The sequence below is a fragment of the Phyllostomus discolor genome, chromosome 14 (assembly GCF_004126475.2).
Source record: "Phyllostomus discolor isolate MPI-MPIP mPhyDis1 chromosome 14, mPhyDis1.pri.v3, whole genome shotgun sequence".
NCBI lineage: Eukaryota > Metazoa > Chordata > Mammalia > Chiroptera > Phyllostomidae > Phyllostomus > Phyllostomus discolor.
In genome coordinates, this window is record NC_040916.2 from 46,818,729 (window position 1) to 46,831,693 (window position 12,965).

Sequence of the window (12,965 nt, forward strand, 5' to 3'; positions counted from 1 at the left end):
CCGCGCCGACTCAGGCGCGCCGCGGGCACGCGACGGGGGCCTTCCCTGCGCCGGCGCCGGTCTCCTCCAGGTCCTCTCAGTGCTCGGGAACATGGCGGCTCCCATGGTGGTCCCGGGCCGGGCTCTGCTGCGGGCGGCCGCTGAGCGGCTGGTGCAAGGAGGAATCCGGGTGCTGCTGCGGCTGCCACTCGAAGGAAGGACCCCCGGCCCAGAACGCAACTTCAGCCTCTCTCACTGTCGGGTGAGGGCCAGGTTTGGGTGTCGGGACCCTGGACTCTGGTGGGGCCCTTTACGCCCGAGTCTCATTTCTGAGGGCGCGTTGAGACGTAGCGGGCTCTCCTGGAGTGGCGGTCATCTCGGGGACCCGGGGGCCTCTGCGTGAAGACTCGCTTATCCTGCCTGTCTGGCCACCAGAGCACGGTCATCGTGGAGCGCTGGTGGAAGGTGCCGCTGGCCGGGGAGGGACGGAAACCGCGCTTGCACCGGCGACACCGCGTCTACAAGCTGGTGGAGGACACGAAACACCGGCCCAAAGAGAACCTAGAGCTCATCCTCACGCAGTCAGTAGAGGGTAAGGCCGAGGCACAGGTACTTCAGTCCCAGGCTGGTTCTGCGTAGCACCAACTTTTTCCTGCCCTGTCCCCTCAGCTGTTTGTAGCCTTTTCCTACTTTGTGGGAAAAAATCAGGTCTACATTTGAGAAGAGAAAGCCATAAAAAGTACTACGATTGTGCTTCAGCCTCTTGCGCTGAAAATTAGTAGTGCAGGAACATCGTTGTGTGTGTGTGTGTGTGTGTGTGTGTGTGTGCGCGCGCGCGCGCGCGCGGCGGAGAGGCCTGTGTGCCACCGACACGAAATCCTGTGATAGGACAACGCTTCACTTTGTACAGGGAATATTAAGTATCTAAATCAGGCCCTCAAGAAACTAACTAGAAGTCTCTTAAATGTTGTTCCTACTGAATATTAACATTTCTTCTAGGAAGAATAAGAACTGAGAATGAGAGGAGCTTCTACCTTTGGTCATCTTCTCATGAGATACTGACCCAGTGTCTCTGTTTGCTTTGGCAGAGCTTGGAGTCCGGGGTGACGTGGTTTCGGTTAAGAAATCTGTGGGCCGTAATCGACTGCTTCCTCAAGGACTGGCGGTATATGCATCTCCTGAAAACAAGAAGTTATTTGAAGAAGAGAAGTTGGTGAGCTCAAGGAAATGCACAGGGAGGAATAAAACCTTAAGATTTTCTCTAGCAATTTCTGTCCTTTTTGTATTTAATTTGAAAATGAAGCGGGGACTAGAACAGGAATTCAGAAAACCAATCTATGCTTAGTATAGTAAGAGTTTATTGTCATTTATTATGGGCTCACTTTTCTTTTTCTTTTTTTTCCCCTTTCCATCTTTAACTTTCTTTTCTAGCAAAGACAAGAAGGAAAATTAGAAAAGATCCAGACTAAAGCAGGTGAGGCGGTGAGTACAAACATATAAAGTCTTTATTATCTATAGGAATCACCAACCTCTTCTTGAGAGGTTCATTGATTTCCTTGAAGTCTCTTGATTCAGACACAAGGGTAGCAAAAAGGGGAAGATTTGTAACTTCTATAACTGGTACTGGAACCTCCTGGGAAATCCTGACCTGTTGGGTGAAGTGCCCTGGCTAAATGAGTGAGGCCCCGACCTGGGCACCAGGGGACCATGGAAGAGTGTGCGATAAGTCTCTGACTTGGGAACCTCAGGAATATTTACAGATAAGTTAGAATGTATTACCTGCAAATAAACTCAAGATAGTAAATGATAAGAGTGACCTGGACCAAAATGGATTAGGGTGATTGGAGAGGGCTTTTTTCCCAGACAGGACTGAATTAGGCCTTGTGGGATTGGTAGGATTTGGTTAGGCCAGGAAGGTGTAAAAGGTATTCTTAATATAAGAAAAAGTATAAGAAAACACTTAAAGCATGCATTAACATAGAAAGTAGACTAGTCTAGCTAAAGCAGAGGCCTTGTATAGTATAATATTAGGAAACATGGCTGGAAAGGGGATTAGGGCAGGATTTACAAAACATGTTGAATCCTCAGTGAGTGAATTGATACTTTATTCTGTAAGAATCATTAACCGGGTAGGGGTGGTATTAAAGTGCCAAAAATACTGGGTTAAAACAGTCTATGAAAGCCATTCCATCCTGAGGTGTACCAGTGGCCCCCATTGACACAGAAACACGGCCTGTTTCCCCTTGATGAGGAACATCTAGGTATAGTGGGCATTCTCCCCCAAAGCGGCACAAAAACATATTCCCACAATATCAGCCTTGACATAGAATGTCCTTGTTCTTTGCCATTCCTTTCTCTGTTCTCACCTGTCTTGGCTGTGAGGCAGAAATTGTGCCTCTTGCTAACATGATTCCAGCTCTAACATAACCCCTGCTTATAATTCCTTCCAGACAGTGAAATTTCTGAGAAGCTGTCACCTGGAGGTGGGGATGAAGAACAATGTCAAGTGGGAGCTAAACCCTGAAATAGTTGCTCGCCACTTTCTCAAAAATGTGAGTGTTCCCATGTAGTGCTGTACACTGAGGGTAGGAGCTACCTCCCTGTGTCAGGAACAGTGTGCGTTTAGCTGGAGTAGGGGAAGTGTTCTTGGGTGGTTTGCAGGGGTATGGGAGGGAAATGGCTGAGAAATAACGGTGGTTACATAGAATTTGAAGACAAATGAAAAGAGATGGTATCATTTATTTCCTCTCCAGCTAGGGAAAACCTGAAGAAATGTGGCTCACTGGAGAATATTTCTTTTGTGAATGAAGTAATTTAGGTCTCTCGCCCTTTTTCTCTTTGTGAGTCCACCTTTCTGAGAAATTAGGACTGAGTTTCTCTGCCACTATCTGTGGAGGTCTGTGCCCTCCTGTGGGATTAGCCAGGATAAACTTCCCAGGTTTATTCAGCTCTGTACAGGAAATTCTAGAACCCTCTTTATGAGCTTGCCTAGAGTGACAGACATATAAACAGAGCTCCTTTTTCTATGATTCTTTTTCCAGCTGGGTGTTGTGGTAGCCCCACATGCATTAAAGTTACCAGAAGAGCCCATCACACGGTGGGGCGAGTATTGGTGTGAGGTGACGGTGAGTATTCACGTATGAGCTCTTTTTTCTGGCAGGGTGAAAAGCTGGGATTGGGTGCTATTAGCTCTGATCTACAAACTGATCTCTGGGGATTCCTGTTCTTTTATATACAGGTAAATGGCCTTGACACTGTAAGGGTACCCATGTCTGTGGTGAACTTTGAGAGGCCCAAGACCAAAAGATATAAGCACTGGTTAGCCCAGCAAGCTGCCAACAGAATGGCCTCCACCAGCTCCCAGACAATGTGAACCTACCTGTTCTCCCTCAAAAGCAGCAAAGCAGAATCTGAGGCACAGTGGAGCAAAGATGGGCCAGCTCTGGCCGAATAATTGAATTCTAGAGAGCATGTTGGAACATTGGACAAAACTGTATATTCATGTTGAATTCATCATTTTGCCATCTTCATCTTCTACTGTTACCACATCTAGCCTTGTTGGGGTAATCCTGCTCAAGAAGTACCAAGCTATAGATTCAATAAGCCAAATATTAATAGACTAAAACACTCCCGATCCTATTTCCTCTTCCTCCATTGGAATTCATTGGAACAAATGGAAGAGCTAGTTATTATCTTTAGTACTTGACTCATCCTTATCATTGAAAGTGAACGAACATTTATGTCTCAAGAAGAAATAAAGAGGTATTCTTTTTAGGTGTTCTTTCTACTGTGCTTCAGTAGACTGGGGACAGGATATCCACATGGGATGTCCCCTTGAGCCACCAAGGTTTGCTACTAAAAAGGAAGAATAGGATATATTTGCAGGCTACAGTTGCTATGGGCAAGTTGCTCATGAGCTGTAATGTCTTTGGCCTTAAAACTTGCTCTCATTAGGTATATTGATATAAGTCATCACTATAAATATGCATAATGGCCCTGGTTGGTGTGGCTCAGTGGATTGTGTGCCAGCCTGTGAACTGAAGGGTTGCTGGTTTGGTTCCCTGTTAGGGCACGTGCCTGGGTTTTGGGCTGGGTCCCTAGTTGGGAGCACATAAGAGGCAACTGATTGATGTTTCTCTCCCTCTCTCCCTTCCCCTCTCTCTAACAATAAATAAATAATTTTTAAAAAAATTGGAACAATGATTTAATGTCTCTCTTCCTCTCTCTCAAATCAAATAAATTTTTTTTAAATAAACAAATAAGCACAATGGATTCTACTTTTCTAAGGCAATCTGAATTAAAGCCCAAGGGTAATTGCTGGGGAAAATGAAGCTGGGATGGAAGAAGCTTAAAAAGGAAACCTGTTTTGTTTCTTGAACCAGCCACTAAGATTTCAAACCAAACCAAAGTTAAGATGGGGGCTGGTCATCTTATGGGATGATGCCTTGATAAGAGATGAAAGAGGTAGTTCTGCATAAGTTTGAGGTCCATTAATGGGACAAATACCCAGCTGTTGACAAGTGAGTTATGCTGGAGTCATAAATGAGGGGTCATGCAATTTAAGAAGGATAAAGACGGGACATTGACTCTTGCTGTCCTTAACCAGAGCCTGCAGCGCTTAGTTTTTGTCAGACTGAGTCAATTAAGCTACCACTCCCAGATAATTAAGCACTTGAATTCACTTTCATCCACATGAAGCCATCTCAGCTAATGAGAGGTCTGTCATCCGTGGTTGCACTGAAAACTACCCAGGCTCACACTTGCCAGAATGCTGTATGTAACTCTAGTCTAGCACTGGTATTGTTTGAAATTTGCCATTTCTATGATCCCCATCCCTACTGTTGCTGAATGGAAAGCTTATTTAACACAGCATCTTTCCACACCACCACCATCACCATCATGAAGTCTGAAATTGAGCAACAGGCACAACACCACACAACTAGTTTCAAAGTGTTTAGATATTTGCCATAGGCCCTGGCTGGTGTGGCTCAGTGGATTGAGTGCTGGCCTGCAAACCAAAAGGTCTCTGGTTCGAGTCCCAGTTAGGGCACACACGTGGGTTGTGGGCCAGGTCCCCAGTAGAGGGTATGCTAGAGGCAACCACATGTTGATGTTTCTCTCCCTCTAAAAAGAACTAAATAAAATCTTTAAAAAAAAGACAACAAGGTCTTCCTGATAAAAATAATAATAATAATATTTGCCATAGGGTAGAGATTTGCATGCAGGAAGTTTATTGAGAATTTTCTAGATCAACACCTGTGTGGGAGAGTAGGAAGCAGGATTGGGTAGAGGAAGGAGTTGAGCTGATTGTCTCAACAAAGATTTCAGTTAATCCCACACGGTCCAACTAGGATGGATGGCTGTGCAGAAATGTGTGTCCTGCTGAAACAAATGGCCAGACCAATATGTCCCAGATTGATGGGAATGGGGCATGACCTACAGTGAGGTGACTGACTTCAGGCAAAGGTAGTTCCCAGAGGGGACGTCAGATGAGAGGTATCAGTATTCTCAGCAGCCTGAGAAATGAGTGCTTCGGTCCTGAAGGGGTTTCTGAGCAGCACACCAGTCTCCACTGCAGTCCACCTCTTGCACTATTCCAATCTATTTGCTTTATAAGTTCTAGAATGATCCCCTCAGGATTCTGATGGGCCCTGTTTTCTGGGAAAACTTAAAAGATGAAGGTCTGAGCCACACCACAGACAGCCTCTGCTGTTGCAGTTTGTCTTAAGCCTGCAGTTGGTACGTATCATCTCCCTCCTAAACTACCCATTCTAGATTCCTACCCACAACCCCTCAACTTGCACTTCTGCTGGTCCAAATGGGTTACCTAATAAGGTAGCCAGTCATCAGGCCTTTCTCAGGCCATGACTGCACTTGTCCATTCATCATCAAAATTAGGCAAAGGAGAAGCAATACATACCTAAGTGGATGGCCTGGATGCCAAATATTGTCCTTCCCTGTCCACATTGTGTAACAGCAGCCCTACCTCCTGATTTTCATGGTCAGTTCTGCCAAGATAGTGATTTCTTTCTTTACCTGCTTGTCTTCTTGGTTGTGACCTGAAGTAATCAGGTGGCAGCCATAGCTTAAAGTTTAGTGAGACTCTGGGTGTGTCCACTGGCGGAGGTATTTCCCTTCCGGGAATCAGGACTTCTAAATCCTCAGAGCCCAGAGTTGGGATAGGAGGCAGTTTCCCCAACTAGGTCACTTGGACTGATGGTAATGGGGGATTTTGCATATGTCCAGTTGTTTCCCAGACCCATATATTTTACTTAGGAACATAGCACTATAGGATGGCTACTGATCCAGGGCATATATTGCATCTGGGAGCATGGTTCCTCATCTTTACAGGGGATCATCCAGGTGGTGCCTCAGCTGTGCCTTCATCAGGCTGTTCCATCATTCTAGGTGCAATGGTATGTGATCAGATCAGTGGATCCAATGGTTATGTACCCAGTGCTGTACCTCCTTGATATAATGTGGGTCTTGTAGTCCAATGCAATGTTATACAAGATCTCATGCTAATGGATCAAATATTCTGTATGCCTTTGGCAGACAGGAAAGGCAAACTCATACCCCTAAGACATATCAGTTCCAGTTAAGAGGTAACACTGCCTCTGCCAGGGTGGCAGGGATTCAATATAATCAACCACCAAGTAGCCAGGTGGTTTCTTTGAGGAAGTAGAGACATCAGGGGCTTAGTGTTGGTTTCTGTTGCTGACAAGCTGGACATTCACAGCAACTGTAGCTTGATCAACCTTATTGAGTCCTTGACGTTGGGCTCATGCATGGCTTTCGCCATGGCTCCTCCATCCATACACCCATTTCCCATCTTCGGGTGCCAATGACAGAGACTGGCTAATACCGACTGGCTAAGTCATTCGTGTCTCCTGTGGTGGATGTTCTCTGGTGGGCATTAACATGCAATATAAAGATCATCACACTTTGTACCCATTCTTGGGTAAATTAAACGCCTTTTCCTCAAAATTCCTTGTCTTCAGACTTCCATTTTTTCTTCTAACAGACTCCTGAACAACTAGCAGAGCCATTCACCATTGCCCACGAGTCTGTATTCTTTCTTCAGGCAAGTGTGCTGCCTGAAGCTCCACCCATTGGGAAGATTTCCTCTCACTGCTGCCTTTCTACATGGCGCCATAGTACCTCCACAGTCTATTTTCAGCTTACTTCCACCTTCTGTGACAACCCGTACATTAACCAAGCCCAGCCTTTTTCCTCTCTTGTCATCTGATCATAAGGGATTGCCTCTGCTCTGTGTGGTGATAGACATGAACTGAAGGAGAAGCACTGGGGCAATAGTGGCGGGTGATGGGGGTCTGGCCACCCTCTTATGCAGCTTGCTTTTGTCCTCCAGCTCTGCTTGTGCCCAATTCTATATGTATCATTTTCATCTTATGAAGGACTGCTGAGGGACCCATCCACCCAAGCTTATGACTTGTGAGTCTGACAGAACCCAGGTTATAATAGGCATTTCTGGCTACATGATCACTTTATGTCCCATGGCCAAGTACTTTTTCTCAACTAGGATGAAGTAACATGACAGCTGCAATCTTTTGAAAGGTGTAATACTCATTCGATGGCATGGCCTTGTTCTAGAACCACTGGGGCCTGTGTGTGACTTCCTATTAAAGCGTGCTGTAAACAGCATGTGGAATATGTTCCAGCACTGACATCTTCAGTTGAATAGGTGTGCCATTTGTACCACAGTCTGGACCTGCTGCAGAGCCTTTGCTTGATCTGGGTCTCACTCAAAGTTGGCAATCTTTTGTGTTCCCAATATATGTGTCAGTGCCATTTTCCCAAGTGTGGAATATGCTATCTGTAGGCCTGAAAGGGGCTTACCAAGCATTGTCTTCCCTTAGTAGTGAGCTGTGAAATTTCCCCTTTACTCTGGAGGAGATGTCATGGCATGGTCCAGACCATTGGACCGCTAAAAACTTCACTAAATATTTGGGATTTGTGTACTACCATTTGAACAGTGCTTATCCTGCCAAGGCCTCCAATGTACTTGCCACTTCTCGCTCATCTTGTGCAATTAGCATGATTTCATCAATATAGTAATGTGATATTTTATGGAAAGTCCAGATGATCCAAGTTGCTTCAGATTATATTGCAGCGGAGGGTGGGAGAGTTTATATGGCCCAGGCACAGGACTGTAAATGTATATTATTGTTTATCTCAGTAGTGAAAGCAAATTTTTTTATGATTCTTTCTATATTGTTCAGATTAATGGTCACCAACTATGTAACTGAGCCTTCATTAACCTGCTCTAGCAAAGATATCACAGTTGGCACAGCTGATACAATTGAAACTATTTGTTGATTGAGATTGCCATAATCCACTGTTATTTTCCAGGAACTATATGGTTTTAGCAGGGGCCATGGCACTATGATGGGGCCACCATCTCTGTATCCTTTAGGTCTTAAAGGGCCACTAATTTGATATTTTTATTTATCTTGGCATGAGATCATGGAGGCAGTTTCAGGAACATCATGTTGGCCTTCCTCTGTATGATATCTCGTAACCTAACATGGTTAATGTAGAAGTCAAATATCAAATATGTCCATCTCAATTATCTGTTAATGACCCAGTGAAATGACCACTATGTGGATCTGTGAACCCAGTAGACCCAATGAGAGTCACATCTAGGACTGGAATACATTTGTCACCTAGCCCCGATACACTACTACTTTTTTTTTTTTTAAGATTTTATTTCTTTATTTTTAGAGAGGAAAGGGAGGGAGAAAGAGAGAGAGAGAAACATCAATGTGCCATTGCTGGGGGCCATGGCCTGCAACCCAGGCATGTGGGTTGCATGTGCCCTGACTGGGAATCAAACCTGTGATAATTTGGTTGGCAGCCCGCACTCAATCCACTGAGCTACGCCAGCCAGGCTGATACACTACTACTCTTAAAGCGGGCCATGATGATGCTTCAGATCAGTGAGTATTAATGTCATATAGGATCCTGTATCCAACAATTCTTGAAATGGTTGAATATTATTACTTTTTTAAAAGCTTTTATTTTTTTAAATTTTATTGTATCTTTTCCACTACCATTTTGTCCCCTTACACCCCCTGCCTCCCACAATCACCACACTGTTGACCATGTCCATGAGTCCTTTTTCCTTTTTGCTCAATCCTTACACCCCCTAACCTCCCCACACCAACAGATGTCATCTGCTCTCCATCTATTAGTCTATTGCTTTTGTTTGTTCAGTTTGTTCATTCGATTCCACATAAGAGTGAAATCATATGGTACTTGTCTTTCTCTGACTGGCTTATTTCACTTAGCATAATGTTCTCCAGGTCCATCTATACTGTTGCAAAGGGTAAAATGTTATTTTTTATGGCTGAGTAGTATTCCATTGTGTAAATGTCCCATAGTTGTTTTATCCACTCATCTACTTATGGACACTTGGGCTGAATCTTGGCGAGTGTAAATAACACTGCAATGAACATAGAGGTACTTAGGTTCTTTTAAACTAGTGTTTTGGGTTGTTCCAGAAATACGACTATTTATTTTTTTAGAGAGAGGGGAAGGGAGGGAGAAAGAGAGGGAGAGAAACATTAATGTGTGAGAGAAACATCAGTCAGTTGCCTCTGCATGGTCCCAACTGGAGACCTGGCCCACAGCCCAGGCATGTGCTCTGATTGGGAGTCAAACTGGTGACTTTTCAGTTCACAGGCCAATGCTCAACACTGAGCCACACTATCCAGGGTGGTTATTATTATTCTTTCTGCATTGTATATTATGCAAATAAGTGATCATAAGCCCCTACTGAATAGGACTGAGGAATTATTACCTATACACTTGTCATGGTATCAGGGTCCTTTGTCCCGGGGACCTAAGCTTCTTCTGTTGTTTCTAGTTTTTTAAAAAAATACTAGCTCAGGAAGACTTACACTTCCACCTATGAATCACAGCTACAGAGACTGCCCTTTCACTATAAACACCTATAAAAACCAGACAAAATTATAAAAGAAATGTTATAGATATTGGAAATCAGGAAGTACAGAACTTTATTAACTGAGAAAAGGGAAATGCAGTGAGCTCTATGACTGCCCCAGTTTACTGCCTTGAGGTAGTTTCCTGCACTGTGCAGTAGGAAGCAGTGCAGAGGAGGGAACCCAAATAAAGCCAGCAGTCTCCATGTGTGGAGAAGATATAGAGTTTGTGGAAGGTAAATTGGCCAGAAATTAAACGTACAATAGTAGAAAGGGTTTTGAAGATCTGAAGAGAGGTCCCCTCAAATCTTTGGCTGAATACTGATCTATATGCATGGGACGAAACTCCATGATGCTAGGGGGGAAACCACCAGAAAGCAGTAGGCCAAACAATTCCCAAAGCTCACACAAGAAGATTGAGAGTGGGTTGTGTTTCTGACAGCCAGTGTGAATAGATCTTATAATACATGGAGTATCAGGTAGAGTCCTCAAAAGAACTCAGTAGTAGTGGACATTAGAGTACACGCTACCCTGGACCCATCATGCAAAGCTTGAAAGCAAGCCTTGAAAGGATCAGATACCATGTATGCCAGAGCCAAGACCAATATTCATTAAAGAAATGTAACAAAATCCAGCACTGAACAACATAAAATTCCCAATGTCTGATAGCCAATAAAATATACAAAAACAAAAAAAGATTAAGGAAAATATTAACCAAAACCAAGAGAAACAGCCCCAGAAATGATAGCAATGGTGGAATTAGTAGGCAGGACATTCAAATAACTATAAATACACTTCATACACTTTAGAATGTAAAGGTAGTTCTTTTTCAGTGCTACCTACAGAGGTGGCAGCTGTCTCCTACTCCGCACAATTGCTGCCCTCAGACCCCTCATGAAATTGTCAAAAAGAAGACCAAGAAGTTCATCCAGCACCAGTCAGACCCATGTGTCAAAATTAAGCGGAACTAGGAGAAACCCAGAGGCATTGACAATAGGGCAAGGAGAAGATTCAAGGTCCACATTTTAATGCCCAATGTTGGTTATGGGAACAACAAGAAAAAGCACATGCTGCCCAGTGGCTTTCAGAAGTTTCTGGTCTAGAATGTCAAGGAGCTTTAAGTACTGATGATGTGCAACAAATCTTACTATGATATTATTTACAATGTCTCCTCAAAGAATCAAAAAGAGTCATTGTGGACAGAGCAGCCCAGCTGGCCATCAAGTCATCAATCCCAATGCCAGGCTATACAGAGAAAAAATTAATAGACAGATTGTATACACACTGTATTTGTGTAAATAAAACCATATTATACTGCCAAAAACAAAAAATGTAGACTTCCAGTCAAGAAAACAGAATAGGTAAACACAGCCAGCCTCTTCATACAACCACATCAAATTACAACTGAACAATAGAACAACCACCACTCAGAGCCATCGGAAATTGAGCTGCATGGAAGTCTGAAAACTACTGAATTAAAGAAACCACATCCATCCAGGCTGGTAGGGGGGCAGAGATTCAGAATGGGCTGGTCCCATTCCACATGTGGTGGATGAAAATTCAGGAGGGATATCTCAGGAGTGAGGAGTCCCAACACCACAGCAGGCTGCCCAGCCCTGGGTTCTGCAAAAACCCTGGGCTGGGCAACTGAGTCAGTGGAAGAAACTACTGGAGTCTTCAGTCAGTGCGAGAAAGTTCTAGAGTTCCAAGCAGTTCCTCTCAAAGAACCCACACACGACCCTGACTAGTGTAGCTCAGTGGATTTAGTGTGGGCTGTGAACCAAAGGGTCGCCAGTTCAATTCCCAGTAAGGGCATATGCCTGGGTTGTGGGCCAGGTCCCCAGTATGGGGTGCTCGAGAGGCAACCACACATTGATATTTCTCTCCCTCTCTTTCTCCTTCTCTTCCCCTCTCTCTAAAAATGAATAAATAAAACCTTTTAAAATTTTTCTTAAAAAAAAAAAAACCCACACATGTACTAATTCAGACTCATTCCCTCTGAGCTCCAGCACTGGTGTAGCAGCTTGAAAGGCCCCAGTGGCATACAGGGAGGAACTGAAGTTTCTGGCATCAAGGTGAAAGCAGGGTGGGGTGGGGGAAGTGGAGGGAGCAGGGAGAGACAGCTTTCTCCCAAACAGACAGGCAGAGGCCATAGTCCCTTTTCTGAGCCCTTCCCCCACAGAGCCACAGAGCTGGCAGGCTGGTGTCATATCTGAGACTCCATCAACCTTGCTAACACTGTTTGTCCTATCTTAGAACTCCCTGAGACTCCATCCCACCCAAATCACAGACCCACCCAAGCTATTAACCATGACTTTTTCATATGAATGGCTGGTCTTGTCTCATGCTTCACAGTTCCTAAATCCTATCAAACAAGCAACAGCTGGCCTCAGTGAGCCCCTAGTCCTCCTCCCCCATACCTCTTGCAAAGTGGGCCCAGGCCCAGCACTAGCAGCAGCCAGCCTAGATTCACAGGTTGGCTTCACCTGGGAATCTCCAAGCCCAGCACAAGTAGCAGCCATCTCGGGTTGCTTTATATCTCATGCAGGGTGGTGGCCCCTGAAAACACAGGTTGGGGCTGACCTTGGCCTATACCACCTGGGAAACCCCAGAGCCTGTGCACCCAGTGGATAGCTACATACCATGATGTAGCACCACTATGCTGCCCCTCCACAGGGCACAGCTGATCCTCCATGGAGGGTGGAAGTTGGTGGTCAGAGGACACAGCCAGTCCTTGCAGCTGACTGACCTGGGTAAATTCCTCCCATTGATCTGCCAACAGCAATCAAGACTCAACTACAAGATGAGGGTGTACTTGGCCCACATGAAGGGTGTACTTCAAGCACCCATCTTGGGTGCTAGGACCCTACAGGACACCTACTACATTAGAACATGCTGCCAAGATAGGGAGTCATAGCAGCTCTACCTAATACATAAAAACAAACACAAGGAGCCTGCCAAAATAAGGAGACAAAGAAATATGGCCCAAATGAAATAACAAGTCAAAAGTCCAGAAAAAAA

At 44.7% G+C, this 12,965-nt stretch overlaps 1 protein-coding gene across 2 annotated transcripts; it reads left to right on the forward strand.

Annotated features, from left to right (window-relative positions):
* The first annotated feature begins 55 nt into the window (after positions 1-55).
* Positions 56-3,835, forward strand: MRPL9 (mitochondrial ribosomal protein L9). Of its 2 annotated transcripts, XM_028503172.2 has the most exons (7): positions 56-241; positions 415-571; positions 1,068-1,192; positions 1,411-1,461; positions 2,430-2,531; positions 3,021-3,104; positions 3,218-3,835. In XM_028503172.2, exons 1-7 carry the CDS (start codon positions 92-94, stop codon positions 3,350-3,352), a joined length of 804 nt encoding a protein of 267 aa, XP_028358973.1. In that variant the 5' UTR covers positions 56-91; the 3' UTR covers positions 3,353-3,835. The 2 variants fall into 2 exon arrangements, with proteins under 2 accessions (XP_028358973.1, XP_028358974.1); XM_028503173.2 differs by lacking the exon at positions 2,430-2,531.
* The last annotated feature ends 9,130 nt before the right edge of the window (positions 3,836-12,965 follow it).